This window comes from Diaporthe batatas (genome assembly GCF_019321695.1).
Source record: "Diaporthe batatas strain CRI 302-4 chromosome Unknown Contig00009, whole genome shotgun sequence".
Taxonomy (NCBI): Eukaryota; Fungi; Ascomycota; class Sordariomycetes; order Diaporthales; family Diaporthaceae; genus Diaporthe; species Diaporthe batatas.
The window spans coordinates 1,578,795-1,595,577 of NW_025408556.1; the positions used below are offsets into that span (position 1 = coordinate 1,578,795).

General features: G+C 52.9%; 4 protein-coding genes across 4 annotated transcripts; 2 read left to right on the forward strand and 2 right to left on the reverse strand.

The window, feature by feature from the left end:
• Positions 1–460: 460 nt before the first annotated feature.
• On the reverse strand, positions 461–2,335 carry KVR01_008138 (uncharacterized protein; the record flags this gene model as incomplete). Its single annotated transcript, XM_044784012.1, has 1 exon — positions 461–2,335. The coding sequence occupies one exon, from the start codon at positions 2,333–2,335 to the stop codon at positions 461–463; it is 1,875 nt and encodes a 624-aa protein (XP_044643116.1).
• A 2,522-nt stretch (positions 2,336–4,857) lies between these two features.
• KVR01_007691 (uncharacterized protein) lies at positions 4,858–9,209 on the forward strand. Its single transcript, XM_044782061.1, has 2 exons — positions 4,858–5,483; positions 5,584–9,209. The coding sequence occupies exons 1-2, from the start codon at positions 5,177–5,179 to the stop codon at positions 7,269–7,271; spliced, it is 1,995 nt and encodes a 664-aa protein (XP_044642669.1). The 5' UTR covers positions 4,858–5,176; the 3' UTR covers positions 7,272–9,209.
• A 1,140-nt stretch (positions 9,210–10,349) lies between these two features.
• Positions 10,350–12,571, forward strand: KVR01_007905 (uncharacterized protein; the record flags this gene model as incomplete). The annotated part of the gene is made up of 2 exons (XM_044791236.1): positions 10,350–11,361; positions 11,436–12,571. 2 exons carry the CDS (start codon positions 10,350–10,352, stop codon positions 12,569–12,571), a joined length of 2,148 nt encoding a protein of 715 aa, XP_044642883.1.
• Positions 12,572–13,296: 725 nt separating this feature from the next.
• On the reverse strand, positions 13,297–15,761 carry KVR01_007883 (uncharacterized protein; the record flags this gene model as incomplete). Its single annotated transcript, XM_044786428.1, has 3 exons — positions 13,297–14,889; positions 15,015–15,097; positions 15,149–15,761. 3 exons carry the CDS (start codon positions 15,759–15,761, stop codon positions 13,297–13,299), a joined length of 2,289 nt encoding a protein of 762 aa, XP_044642861.1.
• Positions 15,762–16,783: the final 1,022 nt, after the last annotated feature.

The following is a 16,783-nucleotide window of genomic DNA, read 5'->3' on the forward strand; positions in this document are numbered from 1 at the left end:
TTGTGCTATGATGCGCCTAGGTAGGAACACGAAGGCGGCAGGGGAATCAATCCTCGCGAGTCTAAGCCTCAAATCCCAAGACAGGTCAACTATCCGTTATGTGGAACGGGAAATACGAGATTAACATTGCGGAAGACAGGCTGACAATCCTTCCGCCAAAGCTATCATGCGGCCCTATCACGCTAATGACGCTTCAAAAGTGCTAGTGAGTGGCGCCTCAGTCTTTAAGTTTTGAATTATCACGGGCCTCGGAGGCATTCAGATCAAACAGACGTACCTAGATAGTCCAAGAACCCAGGCAGCATGCAGGACCCGGCATCTAGGTCCAGATTTCCAACTGTAGTTCCGTAAAGGAGCGATCCGCCTGATGAAACAACGTGCCACTTGACGCAGTCTGCAGGCGAGACAGACAAGGGTTCAGTATTGACTCACTGCTGCCTTCGCTCGACATCTCGCTGATTCAGGCCGAGTCTTCCCTCCTGGCCTGGGTGGACGCAAGCCACCCCCCGAGATTTAGTCTCGCGATGGCGGACCTGGGCCGATTATTTACACCAGAGACACTATTATCGTCGCCTTCAGGCCAGGATGCATAGGCGTCCTCTTCCTCATCATCCAAAGTCTCGCAAAGCCACTCATGCCGCCGTATATGTTGCTCAGACGCTGCAAACCCTCCCCTGCGTAGCCACGTAAATAGGTTTAGCGTAGCCGTGCAGGAAGCAGAATCATTTTCCAAATTCAGCTTATCAAACGGGACCTCTATGCCTGTATTTGGCACTGAGTTTGGCTCCTCATAAGGGCCGTTTGATGCCGGAGGATGGTGAATAGCGCTGATGAGACGCTCTTCTTCCAAACAGTCCCACGTCCACCCCTTGTACCTGAGCCCGTGGCCCTGACAGCCTGCATGAATCTGTACTCCCAGCTCAGCATCTTTGACTTGAACAGACCCAAAGGGCTTCCAGGGGCAGAACGGAATGTTGCGCTGGTAGTCCTTTGAGACAAGATAGGCAAGTCGGCACTCATCCTCGCGCCGGATGCGACCGCAGCTGGCAGCGGATGCAGGCAGTTGCATGAATGTCTGTATGGTGCCCGTCCACGCGGCCGAGAGCAAGTCGATCTCAGAAAAGCCATGGCGCGCATGATCTAGCAGAGAGGTGTGTTTCCCGAGGATCAAAACGCCGACCCAGAGAAACCCGACCTTGGGTGAGTGTCGTAACAGCGCATGAATCACGCGCAGTGGTTCGTGGGAGAAAGTGTCAAGGGCTGCAAATGTCCCCTGCAAGAAGGGGCTCACGAGATTGCAGGGTACAGCGGGATTGAAGAAGGTGCTGAGCAGCAGTGCCTTAACGCCTCGGATATTGCAGCTTAGTGTCATTAGCTTATCCACCTGTGCCAAAGACAAAGATGGTAAGACTCCGCCTTGTTGAGGTCCTAGTGAAACCGTCGATATATGCGGAGCAGGTAGAGCAATCTTGCTGCTGGAGCTGGTGGCAAATGGAAGACACAAGACAGCGGAGAGTGCGGCTCGGCTCTGGTCGGCGACATTATACGTGGTGACGTATTCGGAGAGGAAACGTAGAGAGGTGGCGGAATCAGCTGCAATAGACGACACAGGAGTCTCTCCCAAATAGAGAGGCATCAGTTTAGTGCTGGAGGACAGTCTGATAGACCACGGAGAGTACAATATCCTCCCATCAGTGGGCGAAGTAGCCAGCCAGCCGTGGCCAGGAGCTAAGATCGCCTGCCACCAGCGAGCAGCTTGTCTGCTCGTGGCCATTATTGGGACATTGATGGTGGAAGAATCACTTCTGTAAGAGTACGCGCCGGCTTCAGTATAGTGTACGTCGTTGGCACCTGGGATGCGTTCGGTCCATCTCGCGGAAAGAACATAAGCCCAAGCCAGGACGAGAATGGGGACGTGATCATCGCCGTCCCCAAATAAGGAGCCGAAGCCGCTCTCGATGGATTTGTCCACTGTCAGCCTTGTCGGTCTGATTTTGGTGACAGGAAAGCTATGCTTCTGAGGCGCAACCTCTGGCTGACCCGGGCCACAGCTCGAGGTTGATGAGTTTGACAATGTCGTACCCCCTCCCGCATCCCAGAAGGACATACCGGTGGCTTCCCAGCATCCAGAAGACTTTGTGAGTTTCAAGCCGCTGCGTAAGGCAGGGTGGCCGGGAAATGCATGCTCAATGGCCCTCAAGACGTCCAGGGCTTCTTGTCTGGCCTCCCCAGATGATTCGCGTTGTGCAAAATTCGCCCAGTTGCCGAAGCCGAGCTTGAAAGCAGACCGGCACAACTCAGGGTTGGGTGTCACTGCATTCTCGTCGTGTTCCATACCGGTCAATAGACTTACACAAAGGATGTTTTTGAAGTAGATCTCTCGTTCCTGATCTTGTGCTTATCTGAAAGATGCAGATGCGGCGCGGCAACGCACGCTTGGTCGATCTCCACTGCACTTGCCAGGCAGCCGCCATCTTTATTGGCTGCCCCCCCCCCCTGAACTGACTGTTGGTCTACAACGTGTGCGCACCAACTTACAGCCAACTTTGGAAGCTTTGGTTCCTTTGACACACGCTCTGAAGTATTGTCATTTTCTATACATCTTAGAGACAGCGTTCCCGGGGGAAATACATAACATGGATATTCTTCAAGGACCTATCTAGGCTGCACATAAGAGGGCGGAAAACATATTCGAATGTCATATGATGATAAGAAGCAGTATCTAGTTAGGCCAGACCGAAGATGCGCTTGATTTGGGTAGTGTCTAAAATTCGTGCGAGAATGTTGCTCAAGCATTGGATCCAGCAAGAACGGAGGGTTGACGTACCTGCCCCTGGCACTGCTTCAATGATCCAGTACATGAAATTCGTGCATTTACGATGATTACATATGTATCTATGTCAATATGTTTTGTCTGAGGCTCTTTGAGCAAATGCTAGTCACTGTGGCAGAAAAAGACTCTTTTGTATTGCTTTCAGCCTCAGAGCTTTCCAAGGAAAAGGCTGTGCCCTGGACTGAGCGATCCGCGTGACGGATACCGTAAATCCGAACCTGCAAAATTTAGCCAAGACGTGAAGAGGAACCACCTCTTCCCCAGAGCATCTAAGGTCTTGGCTCAGCCTGGAAGTCACAATGCCCTTAGACTTCCCATTGTGTACGAAATGGGTCAAAAACAAGGCGTGACCTCTTTGAGCAGACCAGGTAATAGGTACTGAGCACATTTGGCTGTTGCCATTTTGGGCTTCTGTGCTTTGAGGGTTCTTAAAATAGACAAGCTCTTGTCTGCTTTACAATGTGACAAAGCACAAACTAAGACTATGCAGGGCACCCCGAACGAACACAGAGCAGAGTAGTGCCATGCTCGGGAACAGACGGAGGCTCCGAGATCATGCACATTGTCCTTTTGTACAACGGATCGTGGTCCTAGCCAGTGTTCTTTATGTATGCCTTTGTAATACACAATACAATTCTTATCCATAGGCAAGGCAGTAGATAGGTTTTATGTCTCGACTGTCACCAACAAGCTGGAATATAAAAGGCAACATGGCTTTGGGTTTGCATCTCTTTTCGATTCCAATCTCACCAGACCACCATACCACCCAAAGACGAAAGCAAAAGCAACTTCAGGTTGATACCAACACCAAAGACTCTCAACTGTGTCAATATCAAGACATTCAAGATGATGTTGCACCCATATCCCACCCCGCCCCCAAGTCCGAATCCTCCTCCCACCCCGCCCCCAACTCCTCCTCCCTCCTAGCCCTCACAGTAGTGAGCGCTCAAAGGCGGTTGAGGTCAAAGAAGTGCGAGGCTTTGACTATTGGGCGTGGGGAGTGAAAAGTCGAGGCGGGAGGTTTGGTGGATGTGTGGCTAGAATTGGACATCTTTTGGTAAGTGGGTGGAATTGCATTCAAGCGCTGCCAGAGCAGACTGAGAGAACCTTGGATGCGCAGGGTTGCTGTGAGTAAACGGAGAGGATCGGATAGCATGCAGTAGACAGCATTGAATTTAGACTGCTAACAACAAAATGATTTTCAAAATATTCGATTAAATACCTGTGACTATCTGATAAATAATTGTTGAACAATGCAATAGTAATTTGAAGTTGGGGGGTCGACGAGTTGTAGCATTAAAGATGACCTATCTATAAGTAAGCGATAGGCTACAAAGGTTATCTCAAATATTCAGATACCCCTTTTTAAGAGTTTTTTTAGTATAGCTTTCCCTACCTATTTAATATAGTATAAGTTAGTACAGTTAAAATACTAATAAATATTAAAGAAACTTTTTAAAAAAATATATTAATTAAAGAATTTATTTATTAAAAACCTATATTAAACTCTTAAAAGGATATTTAAAATTAAAATATAAAAAAATTAAAAAAAGTATAAACTTTATATAATAATTAAAGGTACCTTTTTAAAATATTTTTTAATTTTAATATCTTTTTAATTAATAATTTATATAAAAATAATATATTAAAGAAAAAAATAATAAAAGCTTCTTTTAAAGTTTTTTATTTTTAACTTTTATTTAATAAAATATAATATATTTAATTAATAAACTAAAGGAAATAAGAATATTATTTCTTTAATTATTTATATTATTTTTTAAATTCCTTTAAAAATAAAGTATAACTTAATAAAAATTAATAAGAATTAATATTTAAAATTAAAAAAAGTATTTATTTAAAGAAAAAAAAGTTATTAAAAAAGAAATTTAAATTTAAAGTTAAAAGCTTTTTAAAACCTTATTTAATCCTTATAAAGATTATATTTTAGTTATAAATCTCTATATATTAAAAGTTAATCTCTTCTCTTGAAATATACTTTAAGTAAGTAATAGCTATAAGTTAAGTATAGCTTTCCTAACACAAAGGTTTATATATTAGAGATAATATAGAGGCACTGTCTATCTTATGCATCAGACCTAACCCTGGAGCCCCTGGGGGGCTGTCACAGACCGGTGTGCATGGTGCACTAATCCAGGAAGGCGGTGTGCCGAGGCGGTCAAGTGGGCCGAGGTTTCAACCCGAAAAAGTCTGGAGTTCTGCCGGCCAAAACCTGCCCTTGTTCCGTCCTCTTTTCTGCTTTGCGACAGGCGCCACACGCCCACGTGCATCCCTCATGCCTCACCCCCCGTGCACGACCTTTGTTCTCCTGCTCCCCCCTCATTCATGTTCCGACCAGCACGCAGCCATGGCAGAGCTCTCCATGCAGTCCTCCGGCCCAGTGCCCGCCTGAGCCTGAACGTGGCCGTGGCCGGTGACGTCGGCAGGGCATCATGGAACACGCCGCTCCAGCGGCGCTGGAACTGGACCAGGCCGTCCAGGAACAAGGCCCACCACTCCTTTTACGAGGCCGAGTATCCCACGGCCGAGAAGCTCCTCGAGACCGGCATCTTCACTCCCCGCACCAAGAGTGCTAGGACTCGGCCCGGTGCTGATGGCAACAGAGTCAACCTCGTCAACCCGAAACTTGCCGGTATGCCTCTGCCTCTGCCTCTGCCTGTGCCTCCGCCGCCCGAGCCACCAGCCACGGGGCGCAACAGGTCGCAACAGGTCCAACAGCTGAATGTTTGCAGATGACGTTATAGAGTACATCAGACCGTCCCTCGAGCGCCACAAGGGCTGCGACCTGATCACCATGTACCCCGGCGCCGGCCTCTTCACCAAGGCCCTGCACGACGCGGTCCAGCCCCGCTCACACATCCTCCTCGAGCCCGACGAGCAGCTCTACGCGCCCTACCTCGAGCCCCTCCTCAGCGACCCGGCCGTGACGCTGCTCCCAAAGTCCGGCATCGTGTGGCAGGAGCTGCAGGAGATCCTCACCCCGAAGTACCTGCCCCACCAGGTCGAGATCGACCGCCGTGACTTCGACACCGACCCCCCGCGCAACGACACCCTCCTGGTCCACATGAACCTCGCCATGTACCCCAAGCGCAAGTACGGCCTGTTCGACTCCCTGTCGCGCATGGTCCTGTACCAGCTCATCAGCTCCGTCCGCACCTCCACACTGTTCCAGAAGTACGGCCTGGTGCGCATGCTGGTCTGGGTCCCCGACGAGGAGAAGGACTCGGTCATACCACGCGTGCTGCAGGCCAGGAAGAAAGGGGCCATCGAGGCCGAGATGGTCACCGAGTACATCGCCGAGGTCTGCGGCAAGGACGGCACCCTCGACGACGAGACCGTGGTGTTAAACTCCAGGAGCACCATCGCCCGCCCGCACCAGTTCAACCTGGAAAGCCTGCGGCAGACGCTGGTCCGCATGAAGGAGGCCGGCCACGTCACCCCGCCGGGCAGGCAGACGAGGCTCCTGCGGCAGTTCGGGGAGGAGAAGAAGTCCCTCAGCAGGCCCATCCCCCTCACCCGCGAGGCCTTCACGGCCGACAAGGGCTTCTACGTCGAGCTCGCAGACATGAGGGCCCAGAAGGAGCAGGGCCTGATAGCCCCCGGGACCAAGGAGGCAGCCCGGCTCAAGATGCTCTCCCACTACAACACCTGGCTCGACAAGCTGGCGGTCCGCCTCCTGGACTTCATCCAGCGGAGCGACGCCGTCGCCGAGCAGTACAGCAAGGCGGAGCAGGCCAGGGCCGACGGCGAGCGGGAGCGCGCGCAGGAGCTGCTGGACAAGGCCGTGAAGGCCAACGACAAGTACAACGCCGAGGTGCGCAAGCTGCCCGAGTACGTGCGGCAATCGCTGAACCTGATGCGCGACCAGCTGCAGGTGCTGCGGCAGCCGGCCGGCATGGGCCCCGTGCTGTCGTGGGACCGGCGGCCCTGGGAGCCGCTCAAGGTGCAGGCCGCCGAGTTCTTCCCCAACCAGCCCTGCGCGCTGATCGACATCCAGCCCAAGGCGCCCGACAGGCTGCTGCGGCACATCGGGCCCGGCACCAGCAACGCGGGCGACATCTTCGACCTGATGCTCAGCAGCATCATGCGCAACACCCTCGTCACCCTCGCCGACAACATGGACCACGTCTGGCCGGGCGCCTCCGAGGGCCTCCGGGGCCAGTGCAGGACGGTGCACGACCCGGCCATGGGCGGGTCCCCGCTCACGGGCGAGGCCGCCCCCAGCGCCCGCGCCGCCAACCAGGCGCAGCTGCTCGACCTGCTCCGCGAGTTCCTCCGCTGGCCCTTCATGCCCACCTACCACGAGCTCGTGGGCCGCCTCGAGGACGACGGCCTCGTCGACGACGCCTCGTTTGGGTTTGACGAGGAGGGGCCCGCGGGCATGAACCTGGGGAATACCACGGGGGATGCCTTCTATTAAGCAGTGAACCTCGGGGCTCTGGGGAGAGAGGAGCATGTAGGTCAGAGGTCGGTTGGTGGCTGGTTTGCATATATATTGGAGTTACCTGCGTGTTAGTGTTGCTGCTTGGATATAGTAAGCACAAAATATCAATCTACATATTGCATATTACTTGGCTGTCCGGGCCGTCGAGGAAAACCATGCTCCCAACGAGCCCCGTCTTACCGACGAGACGAGAGCCGGTGCGCGCCGCGGCATGCCTGTCTGCTGGCCTTTGCTGCGCGCCACAGGACAGGCGCTACGTATTAATCTCGGATTTTCACTACATATGCAACCTTCTCTCACATAACCTCGGGGGGGACCAAGGAACGGCCCGCACGGCTGTGCGCTCTGCATGTGCTGTGATTTGCAACGTCTAGAATCCTCGGCGTCGAGGGAGATGGGCCCGGGGCTAGGCCCGGGATGCTACCCAGGTAGACCCTGCAAACTGTTGTCTTCGACGGTGGCAGGTAGAGAGGTCACACTCTGTGGCGTGATATTCATCCTCATCTTTGGTTTCTGTGGTCAAGATCGTGTCCAGTCTCGGAATTGTCCTGAGTAATAAATCGCCGAGAGCCCAGGGGGCCTTGTGATCAGCGCAGCATCGTCAAAGGATAGACACCCACTTGTCATGGAGGTACGGTCGGGCAAGGAAGTTGGTCCACACCCGTGGCACAACCGGCGAGGCTCTGCGTGTACACCGTACATAGTAATAGTAGCGTGGCGGCCTCTTCCTCCTCTTTCCCGGCCACCGGGAGGGCGGGTGTTTGACGTCGCAGCCGCGACTTGACGCAGTCGACCGTCTCATGTTTGGGATGCCGTGGCGGCGCCGTCACACTTTGACCTCTGGGAGTACTAGTGATGATTAGTTGGCGGGCGGGACGAGGAGGATTAACCGTGTTCGGCCTGGTTTCCACGGTCAAGTGCTCTCTGGGTTCCTCCGAGGCCCATTTCCCACGTTGCTCCGGGTTGTGCTCCGGTTTGTCGTGTCTGGGGGCGACCAGTCGGTCCCTCCCAAGACATGGGCCGCTGACTGCACCGTCGCTGTCTCAATGTAGTTCGTTACTTAACCGATGCCAATGTCTTGGCCGGCTATTGGCCTACGTGGTTGGTTGTGTGGACTTCGGTATGGATGAGATCTCGGCCATCTGGGCGTGAACCCTTGCGGTTGTTTTGATAGTAACACCTGGGCAAGTTCTTCTTGGATGTGTGTCGGGCTGTTGTGCTGCAAGCCTCAGGAGTCGCATCTGTCGTCTGGATGGGGCAAGGCGGCTCTCAAGAGTCAACGGGGCTTGCTAGCCTGACAGAGTCCTGGGTGCGTCCAGGGTGCCACCTGGGCAAGGACCCAGGGATCTAAATTAAGGTCCATGGACTGCTCCGCTCCCCCCAGTGGGCTGGACCGATCTTCCATCATGCCGTCTAGCCCGTCTTGCCCGTCCACGCTCCATGGGTTTAGCTTGTGGGGGACTTTTGGTCGGGGGGCTGCCCCTGGGATCGGCCACCTTGGGTCCGATAGTCAGCACCATGCCGAGCAATTGAGAGAGCAGCACGCAATACGAGCAATGAATGGGTGGTGATGGCTGATGTGGGATGGATGGCATGCATGCATTTGGTGATTTCATGAGGTGAATGGACATCACGAGAAATGACCTTGGTAGAGGACACGACACGAGGTCTTGCTGACTGTAGCGATTGACTCGGCCAGTCGCCTGCTGTGGCTGCGACTGGCTGATGGTGATGATGATCTTCTTCAGGGGCTTGCATGGGCGGCCGTTATGAAAGGATGCTTGGGTCGCTAGTCTTTTGAATGACCGTTTTGAATGGCCATTTTTTTTTAGGCGTCACCGTTTTGTATTGACCGATCCGTCTCCGTCAGGACGAGACGGGCTGGCGGGCTGGCGGGCTGGCAGGGCAGAAAAGAGGGCAGAAAAGAGGAACTGTTCCGCCCTGGGCGTGATTGGAATGTCTCAGCTCCCCCTTCCAATGCAAAAGCAGGCCTGGTAGTGCCGTCCATCGTGAGGTGAGGTTGGCCTGTGAAACGTGGACTGCCCCGCCATTCCAGCTGGACTGGGTTGGCTAGCAGGCTAGGTACTCATGCCTGCCGCTCTGTGCCGTTCTCTGCCGTCTAACAAGACAAGAGAGTGACTGAGTGACCACGCTGTCAGCACGCAGCCCGGCAGCCCGGCAGCCCGGGAGGTTGGGTTTACGTAGTGGTCTCAGACAGCCCTGCAGGAGATCTGAGTCTGCAGAGAGAGGTCATTTTGATTTTGATTGAGCTGGGAGGTGCCTGGGAGTCGAACTGGTCGCCAAATAGAAACACACAGCTTGATATGATAGTTATTCTCAACAGCGTTATTACTCACAGACAGGAATAAGCTCGACGGAAGAAACGGGGCGGAGACGCCAGCACCAACGGAACGGTGGGTCCCTGCAAGAGGGAGCGGGCTGTGCCTGCTTGATCGCCAATCGCTCCGCTCGGCAGGCTGGAAGAGGTTGGCAGGAGTGACTGACTGGCCCAGGCCCAGGCCCATGCCCGTAGCTGCCCCTGCCCCTGCCATGCAGACTGCACCTGCTCTCCCCCAAGGACCCTCTCTGCTGTTATCTTAGCCTGGGTCTGAGTGTCTGGGGTCGCAAGTCTTGGGAAAGTGCCCCCCATTCTTTGACCGTGTCTGCTTTACGCTTCACCGTCTCACCTTTGTCGTCGTCCTCGTCTTGGATTATTACTGTGGTAGTCTCTCGACCACGGCCCCGAATTGGCCTCCAAGTGCTGCCCTGCTCTGACACAGCCTGCACAGGCCCGGCATTCCTCTCCTTGACCTTCTGTCGATCATTGCCCTGCCATCATCCCCACCCAAAGCCCATCCACACCCTGTCGTTTTCTCGCGATAATCCGTCGAAACCAAATCGAAGAGGACCCACACCCACCCAACTTGCGACCACGTACCAGACAGACTTGCTACTCAGACTTGCCGTCTCGCCGCCTTGCCCTGACCAAACAACAACCTCGCTGCCTGCCCTCGCTCTCGACGCAAGCGGTCGCTCGTCCACAAGAATGCGCCCATGCGTTGGAGGGCCATGATATCATCCAGAATGCGCTCTCCCGCATTCCCTCCACGCAGGCCCTCCGCCATCGTGCGGTACCTCGTCCCCGCCATAATAATCATAACACTCTTCTACCACTTCAGCGGCCCACAGCAACAAAATTCGCCCTCCATACCACCCACTTCATTCGTGTCGCCGCCCGACTCCCTCCCACAAAATGCCCCGAGCCAGCCTGGGCGCGAGAGCCCAGCTGGGAAAACACCCGGGCAGTCTTCTGACCCGGGCGCGAACCTTCAACATGACGCCAACAAGCACAGACCCGAGGCTGCCCAGGAGCCCATAGTGGACACAAAACCAAAAGAGGAGGAGACGCTACAGTTGGATCACAGCAAGCCGCCGGCTGCGGGAGGCGACAGCGGCAGCAACTCCGGGTCACAATCCTCAGGCGCCGGCGCACATCCCATCGATCGCCTCATCGACCTCGCTAATAAGCAGTTCGACGACCAGCTGACTGATGAGTCGCGTACCCTCTCGGAAGCCGCGGCCGCCTACCGCAAGCGCCGCGGCCGACACCCCCCACCCGGCTTTGATCAATGGTACGCCTTCGCAAAAGAGAAGAATGCCGTCATGGTCGAGTCCTTCTGGGATCAAATCTACCACGACCTCGAGCCCTTCTGGGCCCTCCCCGCCCTCGAGATCCGCAAGGCCGCGTGGGATTACGAGATGACCATCAATGTCAGGGACGGCACCGCATCAGCCAAGAGTGACTGGTTCTGGACCCAGATCTGGCTGAACCTCGTCAAGACAATCGAGCACCTGCTGCCGGACATGGACATTGCCCTCAACGCCATGGACGAGCCTCGCATGGTGGTGCCCTGGGAGGACATGAACGCGTACATGAACAAGGCAAGCGCCTCCAGGACCATGATCCCGGCCAAGGATGTCATCAACGAATTCGAGCACCTCAAAGCCCCCGGCGAAGGCCCTGATCGCGACATCGAGCTCCCTGAGAAAAACTGGGAGGGGACGAGTAAGTCATGTCTCTGTCAGAGCAGAGCGAGACTCCGTGAAACTGTTTGCTAAAATGCCTTCTTCTTCCTCTAGAGCCCTACTGGAACGTGGTCCAGCGTGGCTGCGCACCCGACAGCGCTGCTCGCAAGGCAGAGGTCATGACTGACTTTGACCACGCCCCGAGCTTCAACCCTGCCTTCTCCGAACCCCATACGTACAAGGGCTACGTCTCGAACTACACCATGTCCACTCAAGTTTGCCACCAGCCCGACCTCCAAGGCCTCAACGGCATTTTTATTGAACCTCTGACCGTGTCCGCCACCAAGACTCTGTTCCCCATGTTTGGAGGGTCCAAGCTGGCCGTGAACAACGAGATCCTCCTGCCCGCGCCCATGTACTGGAACGAGGAAGAGAGGTTCACCGGCGGTGACCAGCACGGCGTGGACTGGCCGCAAAAGAAAGACGGGGTCATCTGGAGGGGCGTTGCCACAGGTGGCCGGAACAGAGAAAACAACTGGCGCGCCTTTCAGCGACACCGTTTCGTGGCCATGAATAACGGCACAAAGATAAGCAGGGCCGAGGACTGGACCGAGCTGCCGCTCAACTTCGAGCTCCCCTCGGCGACATATGGCCTGGCTGCCCAGAAGACAACCAAGCCCGACTCCGCGCGGACGAAGCTTGGTCCGTGGGTTGACAGCTGGGCCGATGTGGCATTCGTGGACCTCATGTGCGTCGAGGAGGAAGAGGGTGGCCAGTGCTACTACACCTCGCCGTATTTCGAGGTGCAACTGGGTGTCACCCTCGCAGAGCAGTTCAACTGGAAGTATCTCCCCGACATCGACGGCAACTCGTTCAGTGGCCGCTACCTGGGCTTCCTCCGATCGACTAGTCTCCCGATCAAGGCAACCGTGTGGCGGGAGTGGCACGACAGCCGCCTGATAGCATGGAAGCACTTTGTGCCCATGGACAACCGCTTCCAGGACTGGTTTGGTATCATGGAGTACTTCCTCGGGTACAACGACGGCGAAAAGACGGTCAAGGGACACGACGAGCAGGCCGCCAAGATTGCCGCCGCGGGCAAGGAGTGGGCCGAACGCGTGCTGCGCAAAGAGGACATGCAGATCTACGTGCTGCGGCTGCTACTGGAATACGCCCGAATCAGCGATGAGAGACGCGAGAAGATGGGCTGGGTCGGGGACCTGGTCGACACCTCCAGGGCGGACAGCTGAGGGGGTTTCCTTAAAAAGCACAACAACTATTGTATAAAGTATCAAGAGCTTATTAGTTGGGCGATGGGGCGTTAGTCCGCGAAACATTGTGCCGCAGCCCACCGGTGAGCCTGGCCGGCGGGAACGAGGCACAAAAGTCCCTTGTTGTTTATTTGGAGAACAAGACAGATCACGTACGGTATAGCCTTTTTGTGTGGCACTCGCGATGCTCGCGATGCGACGTGACTTATGAGGCAGGCGGGCATTTGCATCAGGGATTGGGATACCTCTCTAGTTTATTAGTTGGCCCCCTTTGGATCATGCAGCAAACAGCTGGACTGCATAAACAAGAACAATCCATTGCAGTGTGGAGTTTGTGGCGCTTAAATTGATGTCAATGGGCACATGGCCTTTTTTGGTGATACAGACTTTTAGTGCCTAAGAATGTGTTATCTCATTAGTCACCTCTGCGTTTTGGGTGAAGTGAGACGGTGAGACACGCGTTGGTTTGCAGTCTCTTGTATCTGCTTTGGTGTGTTTGAGTTCTATATGGTTTTGGGCTCTCTCGAGGCCACGTGCCCACAGGTACTATATTGTCTCTATACTGTCATTGGCACTGTACTTTTTTGACCGTTGGGTCTCGAGCGTTTACCACTATATAAAGGCGTCATGTATGTCCTCGGACGTATACGGAATAGGAGCGAAATCAGTTAGAAATATGAGGGATGCCCCAATGCCTCGTTCATTCACCCCAGTACAATCTTTGTCGGTTCCCCGCAACTCTGCTCCCATATCTCCTTCGGTACCCGTCCAGCGGCTTTCCTGTACATAATGCCGTCAATGGTTTCAACCCAGAGCACGTTGTAAAAGTTATATCGCTCGAACTGATTGGGCTCTGGGTCTTGAGTGTTTACCACCGTATGAAGGGGCTCTGTATGTTCTCGGACGAGTCGGGAATGGAAGCGAAGCCAGCGATACCAGTGATTGGGCTTTCTTGGTGTAGTTTGGACAGTAGCACGGCTTCCCATGTTTCCATCTGAGTAAAGGCGGTGGGCAAAAGGCCCAACGTCTACGCCGGCTTCTATACTTTGTCGCGTGTGGGCTGTAACTGAGTATTCCCCGTTCCAGTCCCGGCCCAAGTTGTCAAGGTCATCACGACAATACCGCGGTTCAAAGTAATAGGGTTTCCACGAAGGCCCATAACGACAGAATCCTTGGCTGTCTACCATTTCTGGATATGATTCGGCCACATCCTGCTGCAATGCGCTCCCAGTCGAGATGGCTATGATCTTGACCTCCGACCCAGCTTGGACAGAGGCACGCCCTTCCGAGTTTTCCATGACGGCCATTGCACCCGCCCATCTCCCATCTTCATCTTCGAGAGTTATGACTGGGCATAAGGTATGAAGTTTCGGTTCGTGGTTGTACAAGTCTGTCTTAAAAACTGAGACTCTGGGAAAAGAACATCTCGAGTGGTCCGCCGGTCTAACCTCGCGGTACGGGGCAAGAACCCGTCGAACGCGCAACGTGGCGATTGTTGTCGCACAGGATAGCAAAGAAGCATTCCTATCGGCTACCGCGGGAAGACGATTACTCTGTATCGGCAGGGGGTATCGGAAAGTGTTTGCGGGATCATTTGCGTGGATGAAAGCACCGGTGACATCTCGAGACCACCCTGTCGGTAGAGGATCATGGTTCTCCTCCGAGTCATCCTTGAAGCTCTGCAGTAGAGCAGGTTCGTCGACTGGATTGACAGAACCATCTTTGTAAAGGACAGACCAATCCACCAGCTTCCGAATTCTCCAGGAATTCTTCCTATTTCTGAAAGGGTCCCGTACGTAAAATGAAACGTAAAATGAAACGTGATGTTCCATGTAATCTAAGCCACCTATCAGACTGTCTGGGTCTATCAAGCATTGCCACCCTACCCATGACCATGATGGCAGCGGAGCCATGGGAGCAATCCTGGTTGCTGTCCCGGACGGGGAACGTCGCCGTGCGGTAAGAAGCGGTTGCCAGAGAAGGGTCGAGTCTAGGAAAAGGGCTGGCAGTCCGGAGATGAATCCGCCATGGAATCTCCGCCGCGACAAGACTTCGAGAATGCTTGAAAAGGCCGGAAGCGCATCTTGGTCGTATGTAAAGTTACGATTGTTGTATCGACATGCCAGCTCGATGTATAATTTGAAGTCCGGAATAGCAGAGAGCGATGACCGGTCCTGAGATTTCGCTCTACTCAATTCTTGGCCAAGGAAGCCTCGGAGGGCTTTTTCCTCCAGCATGTCGCGATTGTGATGTCCCTGTCGCCATTCTCGGCATTCCCTCATGTTATGATTTCGAACCTAGCAACCTTTCTTGGTCAAAAGTTTGGTCTAGATGATTCCAAGGGCTGTAATTCTCAAGGTGCCCAGAGTATTTGGCTGATGACTGGCTGTTACTGTATTTAAGAAAGTCGAACAAGACATACCGAATGTTCCGAGGATTCTATGTTCATGGAGGGAGTTGGGGACCACTGAACTTCACTCTCACACTCCCAAAAGCAGTTATGATCTATAAAAACGATAGAACGTTTTGACAGGAGGTGCTCCTGAAAGGTCCAACCTCGCGAGGCCCAGTGCGAACATAGAAGCCCGCTGTGTAAGTAGTGCGCTGAAGGGCCGTCAGGTAAGCGGTCGTAGTCATAATGCTCGCCGTAGAGTCCCCGTCCCTCGATGGATGAAGCCGCTATTATTGTGAAGTAGGCGCCGGAATAGATCTCGTTCATAAGACCAACGCGGTCTCTAGTTGTGTCTTCGTGCTGGACGATGCAAAGGCTGTCAATCCAAAGATACCTAAACCCGGAATGTTGTACGAAACCAATAGCATCCCTGATAACTGCTGGTACTCGTTCCAAGATGTTGTTGCGGAGGAAGCCCTTTCGACAGAAATCGGCGAGATTATCCTTCTTCAGCATGAGCCTGTCACATGTTGCCGACGTCCCTTGGAGGCGGTCCTTGGGGCTCCAAACATAGCTGAGCGCTGCGTATCTCTGGACGCTACAACCGCGGACGATGCAGCAGTCCTCGGTGTCTATGACCCAGTCTGGGATATGATGCGGCGGTCTCCCCTCAATAGGATCCACATGACAATTAGCACCGTGATTTTTGTTGCAAATTTGGATCCAGCCCTCTAGGTGAGCGACATGCTCCCTGATGACTGACTCTGAAGCTGACATGGCGTGCCGATCTGTAGGATTGTCAAAGCCAAGGAATCAGGGTTGATCTGTGATGATCAAAGCTCCCGGAATGCTAATGGCGAGAGAACTAGACAAGATTCAATTAAATTTAGTTAGGCAGGAATGAGATCTTAAGTTGCTAATTGGCTATGAGCATGATGCTGAGGGTTGGAGAAAGCTAATCCCCGTGGGTTGAAATGCCATGTACTTGAGTACCTAAGTAGGTATGCAGCTGGGCATGCTGCGCCGCACCTAGCAGCGGTTGCAGACATCATCCAGTCGGAAGCCCCAACGCAGACCACTGGCAGCGCTTGAGGCCTCCTGCTTGCTGACCGCCCTTCCTAGATAGCTACAAAATTTAGCTGCACTTCTCCTGCTCAGTGACCGTAATATCGCATAGCAGAGTGAGCTGTCAATCCCTGTTGCAGTCCGCATTGATGCGGTTGGAAGTCGAATCACTGTGTGCATAGCGAGTGACAGCCACAGTGGAGAATCGTCACTTCAGTGGGAGCTATGCAGATTGTGAAGAAAATGCTACTACTTATGTAAATTGTGACGCCCCCATTAAGTTCCCTAGCACCCAAGACACCCGAGGCAATCCCACTCATTTCAACCAAGGAGCCGATTGGGTCACGGGAGACAGCCTCGGGTCTAGTAGTTTCGTTTTTAATCCCTATATATATAAATTATATATAGCGCCTTTATATAGTAATAAACACTTAAAACTTAACATCTAAAGAAATATAATATTAATAATAGTAAAAAAAAATATAGTATATAGATATATAGTTAAACCTTATATTATATAAATAAAGTTAAAAGGTATTACTTTTAATAATACTATATTATTAATATAAATAGCTTAAAAGTTAATCTACTATAATATTAAAGTTAAAGTTAATAAAATAGTTATATAATAAAATTAAAATAATTTTAAAATAACCCTTAAAAGAAGAAGAATTCTATAATATAAAACTTAATAAACTAGTTTTTCTTATTAATAAACTAAATAACTATTTAAA

Bases quoted from the DNA above. Each gene is read 5' to 3' on its own strand.
- KVR01_007691 (XM_044782061.1), top strand. From the start codon at position 5,177: ATGTTCCGACCAGCACGCAGCCATGGCAGAGCTCTCCATGCAGTCCTC. The intron at 5,484-5,583 runs GTATGCCTCTGC...GAATGTTTGCAG, and splicing joins CGTCAACCCGAAACTTGCCG to ATGACGTTATAGAGTACATC.